This window comes from Hydra viridissima, unplaced genomic scaffold (assembly GCF_058129835.1).
Source record: "Hydra viridissima isolate aposymbiotic clone 2 unplaced genomic scaffold, HvirCarnegie_v1 scaffold_10, whole genome shotgun sequence".
Classification (NCBI taxonomy): Eukaryota; Metazoa; Cnidaria; class Hydrozoa; order Anthoathecata; family Hydridae; genus Hydra; species Hydra viridissima.
The window spans coordinates 14424479-14442147 of NW_028324309.1; the positions used below are offsets into that span (position 1 = coordinate 14424479).

At 29.0% G+C, this 17669-nt stretch overlaps 1 protein-coding gene across 2 annotated transcripts in view; it reads left to right on the plus strand.

Annotated features, from left to right (window-relative positions):
* Positions 1-9783, plus strand: part of LOC145181174 (procollagen galactosyltransferase 1-like) — a 381403-nt gene extending 371620 nt beyond the window's left edge. For both annotated transcript variants that reach the window (XM_090101250.1, XM_090101251.1), the window contains 12 exons: positions 467-695; positions 775-839; positions 3797-3875; positions 6500-6704; positions 6828-6947; positions 7310-7386; positions 7457-7563; positions 7751-7825; positions 8763-8820; positions 8927-9060; positions 9144-9347; positions 9472-9783. In XM_090101250.1, coding sequence (XP_089957376.1) covers positions 467-695; positions 775-839; positions 3797-3875; positions 6500-6704; positions 6828-6947; positions 7310-7386; positions 7457-7563; positions 7751-7825; positions 8763-8820; positions 8927-9060; positions 9144-9347; positions 9472-9706 — 1588 coding nt within the window. In that variant the 3' untranslated portion in view covers positions 9707-9783. The remainder of the gene's footprint in view (positions 1-466; positions 696-774; positions 840-3796; positions 3876-6499; positions 6705-6827; positions 6948-7309; positions 7387-7456; positions 7564-7750; positions 7826-8762; positions 8821-8926; positions 9061-9143; positions 9348-9471) is intronic.
* The last annotated feature ends 7886 nt before the right edge of the window (positions 9784-17669 follow it).

Below are 17669 nucleotides of genomic sequence, written 5' to 3' on the forward strand. Positions count from 1 at the left end.
TTGAACAAGTTGAATCAACAACAGTAATGTAATTAACAATCTTAGATTCTTGAATAATGGACCCAAAATACTCTAAAATGTATTTTTTGCTCTTATGTGTACATTAGAGTTGGTGTTTAAAATCAATAAAATACAAAATAATAAAGTTAAGTCAACTCTACTCAAATAATATACAAAATTGAGAAACTAAGAGTTCCAAATTCCATCTGAAATAATTTTAAAGATATAGTTGTTAGATATTCAACCAAAATTTTTATTGGAGAAAACAAAAATGCAAATAAAAAGAACAAGATAGGAAGCAAATTTTTTTTGACTATAAACTTTAAAACTTAAAGTGTGTTTAGCTCTAACACCTATAGAAAAACAAATTAAAATGCCTCTAAAATTTAAAAAAAAAAACCTTGAACTATTTTAAACAAAAAAAAACTAATCCATTTTTAAAAGAATTTTCTTTATTTTCAAACAGAATTCAAACAGATCACAATGAAGATAGGACATTTGAGATTTTATCTGAATGGTCAAAAAATGTAAAAAGTTTATATCATCAATTATCTCTTCTACACGAAGTTTTACCAATTACTTACAATGATTCTTTGGGTGTAAACCACTGGAGCGCTTCAAGATATTTGAATATCTTAAAATTAAAACAAAAAGCATTAGATGAAGCAAGGCAAATGTGGGCAGATTATATTCTGGTAAGGATTTTTACTAATTAGTGTAGCTACCTGGAACTATTTGCCAACACTTAGATTTGCTAATTTGTATAAATTTCAGTTTGTAGATACTGACAATTTTCTTGTGAATGAAGAAACATTGAATGTGCTTATTGCTACTGAGCAGTAAGAATTTTTTTTTCTTTCGTTTTTTACTAAACTACTAATACTATTGGCTCATAAATCTTTTTTTACCTTAGAAAGTTGCTTAAGTAAATTTTTCTAAATTTTTAATTTTTTTCTATACAAATGTGAGAGTTTACAGAGTCAACTATTAATGGCACTCAAGATGTTATGATTGCTTAAGTATTTTTTTTTTTTTGGTTGCAGTTAAATCTTTTCCTAGCACTATTACCTGAAGAAAAAATTCTTGCTTCATCCCCTTAAAATGAAAGAGTAGTTTAGCATAATATTTCTAAGAAATTAAATTATTTTTGAGAAATTAATTTATTTCTGAGAAATTTTACAGCCCGTCTTAATTTTTTTTTCAATTACATTTCTAGAAATTTTCATTAAGATATGTAAGGCAAGAGAACTTTTATCATTAGTTGAAAATGAAGATTAGTAATGCTTAATAATGGACAGAATGCAAGTGAAGCATTTCAAAGTGTTTAGAAAATGACTCTGATACCTCTTAAGTGCATGACTAAGATCAGCCAGATTTAAGTTGACCATCCTGAATTGAAAGGTGATAAGCTGAATTCTGTGTTTAAGGTATAATCTCATAATCAACCTCATTTCTAAGTTAGCAAGCAAATATAGGTGCCCACAAACCAATATGCCAACCACTGGGATATGATGGAAAAATTGAGAAAGCTGGACAAATGATTGGAACAAAATCCAGTGAACCTCTATTTACCCATTGTTGCTTTTGCAACACAAGAAAGAACCATTCTTTGACAGTATCCTCACCTCAATTGAGAAGTGGGTTGTTTGGGATAGCCAGTTTCACCCATACCCCTAGCTGGACCTAGATGAGCCATTCAAGATGCCCAAAACTGACCCTCATCTTTGAAACTCCTTTTGTGTTTGGTCAGCCAGATTTGGGGTGGTTCATCATGAGCTAGTTTGTTGTGCACTCTAACTGTCCATAAATGTCTGCTAAAATTTTGCCTTACGCTGCCAAATTAAAGGAAGGTTCTTCTGCTCCATAGTAATGTCAGGCCAAATATGATGAAGGAAACACAACAATGACTAATTGAGCTTGAATTGGAAGTACTACCTCACCCTCCATATTCAGAGCTTCAGACAACATTATCAAGAACAAAGAATTTTATAATGAACTGAAATTGGAGGTTGACAGATTTCTCTCCTCCCAGTACAAACATTTTTAATAGAGGACTATTTGCTCCTTAAAAAACTGAAGAAGGATTGAAAAGGAGATTTTCTTGACTTATAAGACGTTTTGTATTCAGAAATATGGTGTATTTTATCTATAAGCCAATTTTTACAATTTCTAACAGACCCTAACTAATTTGATCAGCTAGAAGCAGATATTTGCTCAGTAACTTTTGAGCAATTCATTTACCAACTATATATGATTTTGATTTGATACTGAGAAGTTCTATCAATTCTTTTCTAAGTTTTTTAAAAAAAAAAAGTACCTGGCAATTATATTTTTGATATCTAGCTAAATGATCTTTCAGTAAGTTTTTTTTGTTGTTAGTATGAAGATTAAGTTAAGATTTTTCTTCTTTCAGATTTCAATGGTTTGAATAGTTATGCTTTACAAACTTTCTATAGGAAAATTAAAGACCACAAAACTTAGCAAAAATGTTTTAGTCAATCTCTTTTAGTTGTTAAAACTGGAAAAACCAGAAAAAAATAGTTCAACAACAATACAGAACTTAGAAATTTAAGAAAGAATGCTCTTTATTAATTCCATTTGTGCAACCTTTTTGTTTTTGGCTCACCTCATTTAGGCTGGTAGTGAAACTCTGGTCTCTCAAAAACATGACTATTTATAACTAGTAACAGTGAAGATTTCTTGTTAGTTTTGATACTTTAGAAATGCAGCCAATACACTTAAATGAAATTTTATAGAACTCAATGTAAAACAGCATTATCAATCAAAACATAGTTTTGTGTCTGATTAAAACTTACATAAATAAAAATTACTTTTACAGCCACACATTTTAAAAACATAGTGTTATATCATTTTTCAATTAATGTTGTTTAACAGAAGATTTCATATTCAGATCATGAAAGAATATTAAGAGGAGTATAATAAAATAAAATGCTTCAAGACAGATTTTTAACAATTTTTTTTTAGTTTTTAAAGAATTTTAAAAGTTGTGCTGGTTAAAGAATTTGTTTTATTTAACAAATTTCACATATTTTATGTTTTTAATCTTTTAATAATCACTAGTACTATCATCTGCAATTACAGAATGCAGGCTCTGCTGGCTCTTAGTGCTGGATGGATGTTTATTCCAGAAATGAAATATGTGCCATTTTTTAATATGATGCTTGCGTGCATGCCTGAGAATCCAAGGATCATGGTCCATGACAGGATAGATCAAAACATCCATGCTTACTAGGGTGGCAAATCAAGCTTCTTAGTTTGACAGAAGAGTTTGTTTTCCTAAATTTTAAACATCTTTCCAAAAGAAGATTGATTATGGTTTCATAAAAGCAATCCTTGTTCCACATAAGTCTTATACCTTAGTTTACTCTAGAAGAAGCAGTTTTTATTTTGTTGAGTGGGTTATTTATAAAATTGATAAATTGCTTTCTACAAATTAGTAATTTATATCTATAAGTGAGTTAAATTTCAGTTTTTAGATTTTTTTCTATAAGTTGGAGATTTCTATAAAATTCAAAGCTAAATTCAGGGAAAGACACTGCTTTATTTAGAAGGAAGCCAATCATATAAATATTGAAGTTGGAATTCTGTGGTTTAATATTTTAAAAATTTCATACTTGTTCATACTTGCCTATAATTTTTATTTGCAATAATTTATTACAATAATCTTGATTGAGTCATTCATTTTCTATTTTTTTATATTTCTTGGTATCAACTAATTCTTAACAATAAATCATATTTTTATGTTGATTTTTTAAAATATATATTTTTTATACAGAGTCCTTGTTAGTCCGATGCTGAGAACTCTTGATTCTGATAAACCATATTCAAACTTTTGGGGGGCGATGGATGAAAAAGTTAGTCCAATTTTTGTTACAATTTGAATTAATTGCATATTATAAAAGTTTGAGTGTTTTGAGTTTAAGTTTTGGGTCCAAGCTTTCTTTTTCTAAGTAAAAATGTTTTTAAAAAAAAGTAAGAAACATGTTTTCACTTTTATTTAAAGTTTGAATGAGTTTGCACCCATATTCTGTAGTGACTTCCTGTTTTAATGCATGCATTATACCCACATTTTGAAAATTTTGGACTTAATATCAGTTTTCAAGTAAATTAAAGTTAAGTTTGAAAGAATTTCATTAAATTTAAAAAATGTCTTAAGGCCAGTTTTGATCAGAGCTTTGATGAATCTCCTGTGGATTCATCAGCAACACAAAATTCAAATTTTTTTACCAAGGATGGATCCAGTGATCTTTGGCTGATCTTTCTTTACATAATATGAATTCTTTGCTAACTAGATTAAAACTGTCTCACTCACACAGAATACAACAGAAGATTGTATATCTTAATAGAACTTGCATATTTCTATATGTTTCTTTCATGTGAGTTGCATATCCAATAGGTATAGGTAAATATTATTGTTATGAAGCAACAGAACTTTTAAATTCAATAAGTGAAAGAATCAATCGATGACCTTTTATGGGTTTAAATTCAATAAGTGAAAGATGCCAATCGATGACCTCTTATGGGTTCACACCTAAAGCAAGCATAAGATCATCTACATTTCAGTAATGGCATAAATCAATGTCCATCTTGAAGTAAGGCAGCAAACATAAATGGCCTGCTTGAGATAAAGAAATTTTGGTATCTTTAGGCTAAGTACCTTTTTTTTTTACTCTGCTTGTAATTTAGACAAGGTCGAATCTCTGACTAAATTGTTCAGTTCAGACTGATTAGTAAGGAGAGGCACATCTGGCTGATGTTGTTGAAACTTATTATCTGAAAGGTCATGAACTTTATTATTGTTGATGCCATTCTCAGCTTTCCTCATCAGTATTGAGCATCAATGAATCTAGATGTATTGAAACTGAGAGTCCCACTAATTACATGACCTTTACTCTGGGTAAACCTCAGTTTTGAATAAAATTGAATAAGTTAATTTCTGATTATGGCTGTCTGTATAATAAGGTTTTATGGCTTTGTATGACTCCAGAAATGGAAAAGACTCATGTAATTCTGACATCAATTGCTTAAGTTACAGCCCGACAACATGGCAAGTTTTTATCTAACATTGTAATGCCAACTGATTTTTGTCATAAGCTTACAATAAGATTTTTAATAAATTAACTTTAAAAAAAAAATCTTTAATAAAGCAAAGTTTATTATAATGTTAAGTTTACGTATGCTTCACTCAGTAACACATTGATAACTTACCATAATGCATTTATGTTTTTGGATTCAACAGCTAATTTTATTTGACATGGCTGGTGTTGCATTAGTTGCCATTTCTTAAAAGAATAATTTAAATTTAGAAACAATTTTCCATGTTTAACTTGAAGATTAAGAGCTAATTGCTTTAAAATGCATCAAAGTCATTTGACTGCTTTTTAACACATTAATTAAGCTGAATGTTCAAAATGTTTAAATTGTGGGTATAATTGAATACAGAACACAAATTTTTAAGTTTTGATCAGTGGGAATCAAATAACCATACTTTTCTGTGGTTATTTCAGAATTTACAATCAGAAATAAAATGGAGGTTGAAAATGAAATTGAAGTAATTGTTGAAGAATTAATATTCCAAGTGTTTTAATCAAGGTTGGTGTGTATATGGCATTGGTTTTAACATATTTTGTATTAAAATCTAACATTACACAAGAACCAACTATAATTAAAACACACACTGAAATGTTTAACAAGTATGAAAAATTGCATTTGTTCTGCAGAAAGACTTTGATAAATTAAGTGTAATACTATTTTTTTGGTAATCCAAAATTTTCAACTCATACAATAGAAATTTAAAAATCCAATTCTTCTCATATGAAGTAACTTGCAATTAAAACTAGAAAGTTTTAATCTATGTTAATTTTTAAGCACTTTTTTGAAAATGTTTGAAAATTATTTTTAAAAAAAGTTCAAAAAAATTCTTTTTTCTCTTAAAAATCAAAACAGTTCTAACTAATAAATTAACTAGGGATAGATTAAATAAGGGATCGACATGCTTTAAAACCTAGGAGACTGGCAAGAGAAGTTTTTAAGTTTATCAGATTACTAAACTGGTCTAAAATTTCTTATTACTAAATAAAATTACTATTTGCTGGTCTAAAATTGTTTAAAGATTGAATGGTTTTTTACTAAAATTGAATTGATTGAAGTACAATAGTCAATACCTTCTATTTTCAGCTGTAATATTGAAGAAATGTACAATTAAAATCTTTTTTACAAGCTTTTTTAATTTTATTTTTATTAGGAAAACAAAAAAGTTACCACAAACCTTTGTTACATTTCTTATATCAGTTCTATAACAAAATGAAAAGAAGTTGTTAAAAAACTGACTTATGGTGCAATATAAATAAATTTATTTATTTATGTAAATATACCTCCTTTATATACATATCACAGTTTCAATGAAACTAACTCAACAGTATAAATAAAAAAACCTTTTTTCTGCTTAATATAATTTTAAATTACAAATACTTAACAGGGTTATTACAAACGTGTTCCAGAATATTTCAGTGTACTGAACAGAGAAAGTATTGGAATATTTTATGTTCCTATGGTTCATTCTACCATGTTGATAGATTTGCGTAGTAATTTGACTGACACATTAAAGTTCTACCCAATCCCTTCAACGTATAGTGGTGACATAGATGATATTCTAGTGTTTGCACATTCTGCAAAACAATCAGGTAATTTGTATCTGAATATTATTTTCTAGCAAAAATATGATTTTATTCTAATTTTTAAGTTTGTTCCTGTACCAACACGGTTATGCTCTTCTGTGTTATTTTATAGTATTATACTTTTTCTAGGAATAGATCTTGCCATATGTAATACTGAAGTGTTTGGTTTTCTTCTGACCCCATGCTCAGAGGAAATTACTCTTGAAGAAAGAAAACAATTGTTTACAGATGTTTTTATTGATTATGCAGGTAAACAAAGAGAATAAGATCAAATTTTGAAATTTACAACTAAAAATAAATTTGTTCATTTTTATCTTCAAATTGTATCAATATCTACTCATATAATGGCTTTTATCACAGCTATAGTTCTTAGTCATCCTTTAGAGAGGAATGAAGGTGATAAGAACTGAAGCATGTCAGCAAATAAAAATATATTTTGGTAATACCTTTGCATGAGTTGAGCTTGATGACTTTTGCATGTGATGTTTGCTCATAATCAAAATTCAATCATGATGACTTTCATGTTTGCTCATAATATAAGTTGCTACAAATGTTGTCATTTGTCAAAAAAAATTTAAAGAATCAGTTACAAGTAACAGATTTCTTTTTAGCTTATCATGAACCACTTAGGAGAAGCAAAAATGTGCCACACATATTTCCTGTACCATCTAATGGCGTTTTTGATGAGGTAAAATTTTTTTAAAAAGTTGGGGTTGAATTTTGGCTTTGCAAAAACTACATTTTTAGTTTGATTTTAGATATTTGTAATCAACTTAAAGCGTCGATCAGATCGTTTTGAAAAAATGTCAGTTTTACTTAAAGAACTTGGAATGAAGTTCAAACACTTTGAAGCTGTGGATGGAAGGTGCTTTGAACATTTTGTCTGAAATTTATTGTTTTATACATAAATCATGTGTTTACAAAACTTATAAGTTTATAAACACTGTTTCAAGCATAACATGTCAAGAAGTAAAATTGGTTGGTGTTTAAACATGCTGGATAAGAATAATATTTTATTATTAACTTAAAACTATTAACAATTTTTTTTTAAGGGAGTTATCAGCTAAAAAAGTGAAAGAAATGGGAATATTTACTTTGGAAGGTTTTAAAGATCCTTATCTAGAAAGGTAAGCCTGTTTCTTTAGACATGAAATTTGAAAATTTCATGGTATATAAGAGTGAGAGTGTTGAGGGCCAATCACATGAAAGATATTTAGCCTAGGTCGAATTTTACCTTGGTTTTCCAGTTTAGAATTTTGCAATACCCTGGCTTTAAAAAACTTATGTCTTGTTAATTTCAATTGTATGATATGGGGGCTAAGCCTTTCCCCAGGCTATATATCCTCGCATGTTTGAAGCTAACTGTTTGAAGTTATACAAAGTTAGATATTTTAATGTATCTAACTTTGTATGACTTTTTATGTCTACCTGTTTTTATTTTAACTAAATGTTTATAAGTTTTTGTTTTTTTTTACTTTTATAAAAAGCAATCCATTCTAAAAGTTATGAATTAGTTGTATACCTTCAGTAAAAGAATATTTTATACTGAGCAATCAAACTCTTTGATGAATTCACATACACACACAATTGTTAATATAGATTGATCTAGTACAACATGTTAAAATTGTACTAGATCAATGTATATTAAGAATTCATCTGTAATAAAACAATTTTAATCTTGTCTTTACTTTGTACCTTATACTATTTATAAAAGAAAGATATAGTGATGAGTGCAAATGAGAATTACACAAATATTTTGAACTAACAACATTATTGATGGAATTTTATACAACGTTTAAAGTTTTTGAAATGGTGCATTGATGAATGCCAAAGGTATTAGCAATCATCTAGAGGGAACTTGTGTCCTTTAAATTGTAAATAGTATTAGCTGGTTTTATTTCTGTTGTCAAATGATGATAATTTGGACAGTTTCTTTTATCTTTTCATTCCGGTAAAGATGAAAAAATTATGGCCAGGTAAAAACATCTGAATATTCTTCATGTAATCGCTCCCTTAATGAGTTTTTTTTTTAATTTGACTAACTTTAAAAATACGTGCGTTTAGACCAATGACCCTTGGAGAGATTGGCTGCTTTTTAAGTCACTGGAACATCTGGAAAGAAGTAAGGTTTTGTGTGAAGAAACAACTTTTTGAACGGATTTTATTTGTTGCTCGATGTCCCTTGTTTTAAAAAGTGTTTAATAACCAATCAACTTATTTACTTTCAGATAGTTGACCGTAATCTCGATACCGTCCTTATTCTTGAAGATGATGTTCGGTTTGAACCTGGTTTCAATAAAAAACTGCACCAATTAATGATTTCTGCTGAAGAAATAAAAAAAAACCAACCTTGGGATTTTATGTGCGGGGTTCATTTTTTCAATTCAATTTTTTAAATTAAATATAAAGAGAGATTTTGTTCTAATAACATAACGACTTTTTCAGGTACTTAGGTCGTAAGCGGATGTCATCTGAAACTGAGTTATTCGTGGAAGGTTCAGATAAAATTGTATGGGCTAAATACTCCTATTGGACGCTGGGTTATATTATTCGTTTATCGGGTGCGAAGAAACTAATTGCTGGTGACCCGCTTACAAAGTTGGTACCAGTAGATGAATACATACCGATAATGTTTGACGATCATGCTGAGTAAGCAGCTTTTTACTAAATTTTAAGTAACGTTTAAGATGTAGATGTCATGTTAAATCGTTTGTTTTTTTTATTTATTGTGTATTTTTTATTGATAGTAAATGGGTCACATAAAAAATTTTAGGACAGAAATTAAGCTCAAGTTTGAGCCTCGAAACCTTATTGCTTTCTCGGCCGAGCCGCTGCTAATGTACCCAACGCACTACGTTGGTGATAAGGGTTATGTGAGTGATACCGAAGACACTCTTTCTTTCGAAGGAGAAGACGTGAAGCACTATCGAGAGAAAAAACACTTCATTTTGCAATCGACTGTTGAAGGAATTCAATTACAACAGGATCAAAGTAGAAATGAACTTTGAGAGTCCTGAAAAGATCTTTTATAAATTTTCATTGCTTGTCTTTTGTTTTTTAAGTAAAAAATTGCTTTTTTACCTAATTTTATACTTTTTTTTTTTATATAAATTAGTATATTTTTTAAGAGTTTTATAAATACAAAAAATTATTTTTATGTCTTTCCACTCATATTTCTTTATAGCTAGTATATTTTTTGCTGTTTTATTAAGACAAGTAATCGTTTTTTATCTTTTATGCATACTTCTTTAAATTAATATATCTTTATATACTATTCGATAAAATTAATATTCGTTGTTTCTTTATAGTTATGCAATATATTTTATTTATAGTAGTTATGCATTACATTTTAGTAATACTATTTATGCATATAGTATTAACATATTAAATTTGTATTCTATATTAGCGTGCCAATATAAATGATTTTTTTTTCATGTCAGTTCACACGCCCTAAATATTTCCTATATAATAAAATGACATTGTATTTCGAAAACTACTAGCTAAAAATTATTTCTAAGAGTAGATCAAACCTCTTCATTATTTGACGATGGACTTGTAATGAAAAACAAGTTCTTCAAAAGTAGGTCAGCCTGGTTTTCAAAAGAAGTGAAATCATGTTAAAAATTTTTTACTAAAAACACTTCATAAAAAAGTTATTAGAAAAAAACTTTTGAAAAATTTACTTTTTCATTTTTCGACTAAAAAAATGACAGCAATATAATCTAAATAATTATTTCTTGTAGAAAAATGATTATTATTTATGAAATTTTTGTACTGTATTGCTTCAATTATAATTATCAGATGAATCATTATGAGAGCGAACCGAAACTTTTTAGTACTTCCTGGTCTAATCCAAATACTTTGATATCCAAATAATTGGTATCAAGTTGATCATCGATTTTTCTTAATTTGCCAAGTAAATTAGAGTTTATTTTAAGTGACTTCTTCCACCATATTTGTTTTTTAAATTTTTCTCTTCCTCAAGTTTCCGTTCCATTGACCGAAATCAATATTTATGTGTAATGTAAATTCATTAAAGTAGGTGGTATCGCAATTTCGATTTAATTGCGTGGTATCGTCTCTGTAAATTAACTTCTCATTTGGTGTTGCAATTATAATTCATCGCATGGTATCGCTTCGGTTGTTTAATTTCTAATCTGGCATCTTTATCTTAACTAAATCTCGCGTCGTATCGTAATTCTCGTCTGATATCGTCTTTCATTTCGTGTTTAACATTCAACAACTAAAGTAAAATAATCCTTATCATATCTCCTACAACATCTTTAATCTTGGATTTCAACAAAAAAAATATTTAAGTAGAGGTTAAGTTAACCAAACCTCCAAAAATCTTACTTGTATTTTGTTCATAATAAATTTTTAATTTTTAATTTTCAGTTTTTTTTTTCTTATTGATATCAAACGTGGCTATGGGACCATTCGATGCCATACGATTATTTTTATTATTGGTATAGAGCAGTATTGAATCAATGCTGATGGTATCGACGTTAGTATATAAGTAATACCACATAATTCGAGACCATCCCTCTCAGTATCGACTTACACAATATCGATTATCTAGAACATTAACTCTAAAGGGTGCGGCCAGGGTTGGACTGGCTTGAAAAACCGGCCCGGGAAAATTGGTCACGGCAGCCCACTTCATTGTATGTTGCATAAATTTTATATATAAATATATATAAATATATATATATATATATATATATATATATATATATATATATATATATATATATATATATATATATATATATATATATATATATATATATATATATACATATACATATACATATGACTATTTCCACGATGGAAATTTCGTGTTTAAAAATTTCTTTTTTCAAAAGATTTTTTTTCTTTAATTGTTTAAACTTAAAATTATTGTTAAAATATATTTTGAGTAGAAAATATTTGAACCGAGTAGATAAATTTGATGAATGTTAGCAACTGTTTTTTCTTTTTATTATTCGAAGAAGTAAGTAAAATTTGAGGGCGAGTTCTTTGCAATATTTTAAACAAACCACATCCGTATTTTTGTTAGAAAGAATCTTTGAGATTATATATATGTCTTGAGTGAAAACACTTTTAGTCTTTAAAAATAATTCAAGTGTTTTTTTGTCATATACACATCTGTAAAAATTAGGTTGCGTCACTGAACTAAAAACTAAAAAAGTTTAATTATCACAATGATATTAGGCTTTTAGGCGAGATTTTTTTAGAAATTATATATTTTAATGCAAACTTTTCATCATTAATAAAAAAAAATTGGTCAAAAAACATTATATTAACTTATAGTAATAGTTTAAAAGCTGTTGCGTCACTGAGCCCATCAACGGGATAATTAGCGTTTTATAAAATTATTGTTTATTATTATTTAAAATATAAAAAAAAGATTTAAACTTCCCAGCCTAAATATTGATAAAAACAAATATTTCTAAAACACTACTGTTAGTTGGAGTCTAGAAATAGTAGACACCATCGCTATTCAATATTGACTAGTATAGCAACTTTTTCATCGTTTGACTAGTCGATGCCAAGACATCAATTATTGCATCGTTATTAATTCTCGGAAGGTCTTTTTCACAAGACATCAGCATGAATGACTGTAAACTTGACTGGCTCATCAAATTTCTTAATCTGTTCAAAATATATTTTAATTTCGAAAATGACTTTTCACAAGCAACTTGTGATGAGGATTATGTCAGCACAAATTTTTAAGCCAGAAACAAATTTGAATACGCAAGACTATGCAAGTTAAACTTCTGGAGGACAAAGTAACAACAAACAATACATTTTTTGCAAGATTTGCATTTATTTCTGTGGCTGTCACTGTTTCCCACTTCTGGGATTGTAAAGACAGTTTCAGATTCTTCGGATTTACATTGTTACATGTTGTCCGAGACAGAGTCAGATACTTCCGTGTCAAATATCAAATTACATTCATCTTCAAGAGTTATTTCGAAACTTTCCCATTTCCTTGCGAAGTCCGATAATTCCGTTTGAAGCTGATCTTTTGTTACACTAGCATCAAACTTTCTGAGCAACCCACTCAGATGCTGCAATCTGCCACTAGGCATTTTTTTCAAAGTTTTTGCAAAATTTCTTGGATCTAAACAAGATAAATCAGCATATAGACTACCATGCTCTGAGAATCTCTGTTTTAAACTACTGATTACTTGATTCATTACCATGTTGTGAACATTGATACGAAATTTATCTTTTGCACTTTCAAGTAGTTGATTTGCTCTAATTCTTTTCTCTTTCAAACCAGTCTGAACTTTAATTCACATTTTATTTGGAAAATAAAATGTAGCCTAACTAAAAATATAATACAATTTTTATGCCAACCGGCCCACCGGGAATCTCCCGGTATCCCGGTATCCCGGCGGCCCAGTCCAAGGCTGGGTGCGGCAGCGATTCGCGAACTAATTTTTGGCTAAGTTTCGCGATGCAAATAAAAAAACTTCTGAAATTTGTTTTTGTTGGTTAATGTTTAATGAACGTTATTTGAATAAAGTTTTGAATAAAAAATATTTTAATTAAAAGTTTTAAAATGGAAGCCAAAAAGTTTTAAATTTGATTCGCGCGGGTTTGCCTTAAACTGAAGTGGTTCGTATTTCTGGAGTATCTAAAACTATATTTTACAAAATGAAAAAACGTGACAATGCTGAGAAAGCCCAAATGAACAAAAAAGCTGCTAAAAAGTCCACTGAAAACTTTAAAAAGTATGTTGAAGAGAGTTCTACTATGCCCATCAGAAAGATAGCATAACTGTTTAATGTTGATGAGAAGACAGTCAGAAGAACTTTAAAAACACTTGTTAAAAAATGATGTGTATATCAGTTTACTAAAACGTTATGTGATGCCATGACTGAAGAAAACGTTCCTAGAAAATAATTACATCTTTCAACAGGACAATGCACCCAGTCATAGGTCCAGAAAAACCTAACAATATCAGGACAATATTACCCGTGATTGGAACTCAATGTCAAGGAACTATATAATCAGCACCTACCGGTCCTAGGCTTGACGCAATGATCAAAAAAAAAAAGGAGGCCAAATTGAATGTTAAGGTGGAAAAGCATTTATCTTCAACTTTTCTTTTATTATTATTCCATGAATATAATTTTTCGATGCTTTAGAAATTTATTTTGAAAAATGTTACAAAAAATTCGCGAATCACTTCCACACCCTGTATATAACTCAATACCGATATAACTAATACCATCGATATCAGTATAGCGTGATCTCGATATCGATACTGAACGTATCATAACGATACCAGACGAGAACTGAGATTCGATACCAATTACTTTAATGCCTGGTCCATAGTGCACCTTACAGCGTTGCTTATTTGGCAATAGAATGCCTCGAAGTATTTGGATTTAACAAGAAAGTACTAAAACGTTTTGGTTTGACTCTCATAATGATGCAACTGATGATAAACAGAAGTTAAACTTTATAGAATTTCAAGAAAATATTTGTTGGAGTTTTTGCAATACATTTATTTCTTCTCGGAATAATTCACTCGAATTACAGAGCAATGAGCCTTGAACAAGAAGAAGTTTGCTGCTTGTATTATTTAAGTATATGAAGTCTTTATGGATAATAGCTTATGTGCTTGGGGTACATCAGAGGTAAGAGGAATGCAAGGTCGTCACAAAAACTTGGATGAGGTGGAAATCTATTCAAACCATAGTTAGAATAGAGTTTTTCATCAAATTTTTACCTCCTCAAAATTGATGGTGATGACAAAGTGTGTAGTTCGACACTACTGTCTTGTAATTCGATGCTAATGTCTTGCTCTGTAGATGATAACATTTTTATATCAGTTGAATTTCTGAAATCTGTGATTGACATTGAACACTTTGATTTGTTACGTGACATATACAGTGATCTCTCTCCATATATGATAAAAAATCTTTCGTTTGGGCGGGACTGGATAAAATGGTAAAGTTTTTAAAAATATTCGTTTTTGTACAGTAAGAAAACAATAAGGTGTACGCAATGATATTTTTAAATTAAATAAAGGTTTATATACCTAAATTCACAACGAATTACATAAATGTCTTCCGAAGGAAATGAGTGATTTAACTCTAAGAGTCGCTGTGTCAAATAATTTTATCAGGGTTATTATGCCCTCATTGTTGTGTGGGTGAGTGTCGATCGTGTTTGGTTCATAAAAGAGTAGGCTTCTACTTCACTTTAGTACTGAAGCTTAACAACTCTCTCTTAATACAAATGATAACGATATTATAATTTCTCAATCGAAATAGAAATTACAATAATACTCATAGTTTTTCTCTTCTTACTTAATAAATACTCTCAAATATTTAACTCAAATGTATTCTTTTAGTATTTACAAATACAGATGATAATATACAATCAAGCGTCATTCAAAAAATGTCTCTCGCCACCTTTGGAACTTGTGGCTAAACTGTCTGTATAAGAACTATTCTCACATTAAATCTTCTCTTTCTTTTTTAAAAAAGTATCCCTTTACTTCTTTTTCTTTACCTCTTCTTTCAAAATCTCTTTGCTCTCTTTCCAAAACTCTTTTTTAAAATATGTCCCAAAAAATTCTCCAAAAAAATCCTGGGTTTTCTCAACCGATCTTTTTCAATATGTTTGCAAATGTTTTGTTAAATCAGGAGTTGTTTTAGCATAGAAAATCAATTTTATCTTCGACTTCATTCAGTATTTTTGTGTCCTTTTAATCATTGTTATCTCTAAAATAAGTTTTACCAGGTATCTTTTGATTAACGTTTGTTTGATCTTGTTTCTTCTGACGTTTTTGAAGAGAAGCCACGTGACGTGGTATAACGTTACTAGATTCTTTGGAAATGAAGTTTACTTTGCTTCTCTACAGCAAATCGGTGAAAATTCGGACACGTTAAACTTTATTGTTGTCAGAGAGTTTGCGGACGGCTCATCCAACAAATTTCCATACTTTTCCGAGCCTTTTGTCTTCGGCCAACAGCTTGCTTTCTCTTCTACAGCTGCCAGGTGCCTGTTCATCGAAATTTAGCTGTCGACCTCTTCCTTCTGCGAGGTATGTATCAATTGATTTGAACTTCTTGAATCATTTTTCAACTTGGTTTTTGCTGATAGTTCCTTGTAGTATGAATAAAGCTTAAAAAATCTTGAGGTTTTTTAAATTCACTTCATTTAAAATACAATTAATTTATTTACTACAGAGTATATCTCCCAAACTACTAAACCTGAGTACTAAAGTGTAGGAAAAAAGCACATTAAAAAAAACCAAAAAACGTATTGGATAAGAGTTTTTTTAAGTCTGAAAGGCTGTAAATGAAATGACCGCTTGCTAATACTCACGATCGTTTGAAAAAAACGGTCTACAGAGTTTTTTTTTTTTCAAAAAAGATGGCTTCTTAGAAACATATAGTTCAACTGAATCAAACAAATATAGATCATTTCAACAAATGTGTTGGATTTCTTCTGGATTACAGAGGTACCAATAGTCATTATTATTGCAAGTGTTTATCATTATTGCAACTGTTATTGGTTGCGGAACAATTTTACCTAAAATTTTATCTAAAAACTATCAAGGTTTAAAACTATAATCTTAATTAGAATTGCAATTTTTAGTTAAAACTTAGTTAGACTACAATTTTTAATAAAAATCTTGATATAATTTCTTAATTTTAATTTAATTCATAAATTCAATCTTAATTTTCAAATCGATAATCGACATTCGACAAAAACAATTTTAATTGAGATAAACTAAAAACTGTTCAACGGGGGGTTGACCTGTAAATACTATTTGTTTTAAATTTAAGTTCTGCACAGTTGTTATAATCGTGGCAAATAACAAAAACAACCCTGTGGATAACTAAAATCTGTTACTTTATTTTCGTGGACTTCCCTAATATATATACATATATATTTATACATATATACATATATATTTTAGATTTAAATAATTTATACATATTATATAATATATACATTATTTAGGTCTGGAAATCAAAGAAATCAGTGTTTGTTTTTTTTTAAACAAATAAAAGTCAAAAAAGTATTCATAAATAACATAATTGCTATTTATTAAAAAAACGTTTTTAACTGTGCTTTAAACCACTAAAAAAAATCTTTTTTTAACTACGCCGCCTGACTTTTACTTTCTATATATATATATTATATTAAGTTATCATAAATATGTAATTGATGTATTTGGAATTTTACGATACCTCACATACCTTACATTTTTTTGCTTCAACCCTTCAAGGAATTGTGCAGAATTGATATTTGCTTAAAACCATTGGAACCTTTTTTTTTTATATATATATAAAAGTAACAATTTATGTATGATTGCAAACTTTTCACACCAAAATATCGTGGGTGTACTGGCAAAAAAACCTTAACTCAAAAATCACTGTTTAGAGAAATCAATCATTTAAGTTTTCTTAAAATATTTTATAACTTAACGTTAAATGTATTTTAAAATCAGAGAAAAGATAATGTTTCATTCGACTTGGTGTGTTTTGCCAGTTAGTAGAGCGTTGTAAACATTACAATACTGTATCATTAAGTCAAAATTGCCAATTTTCGACTTAACGTCTTTTGCCAGTATACCCACGATATTATGCTGCTTCAAACGCATTAAGGGTTCTATTTTGTAAGATTTCAGAAAATTTATTTTTAAGAGTGATATAAAAATTTATACTTTATTCATGGAAAAACAAGACGCTTATGTTTATTATTTAACGCTAATGTCTTATTTATTGCTTATTGTCTCACCAAACCAAACCCTAATGTTTATTGTGTTTTATGTCTTCGAGAGAAATAGGAAATAAACGTCTATAAACACTTTGTTGTGTTCATCAATTGTACTACTCTCTTACAAGTTTTTGTTTTACTATGAAAGTCTGCGAAGCTCCCTCCAAAATTAATGTCACAAATTATACTTTATTTCTTTTTTTTTTTTTTTTTACG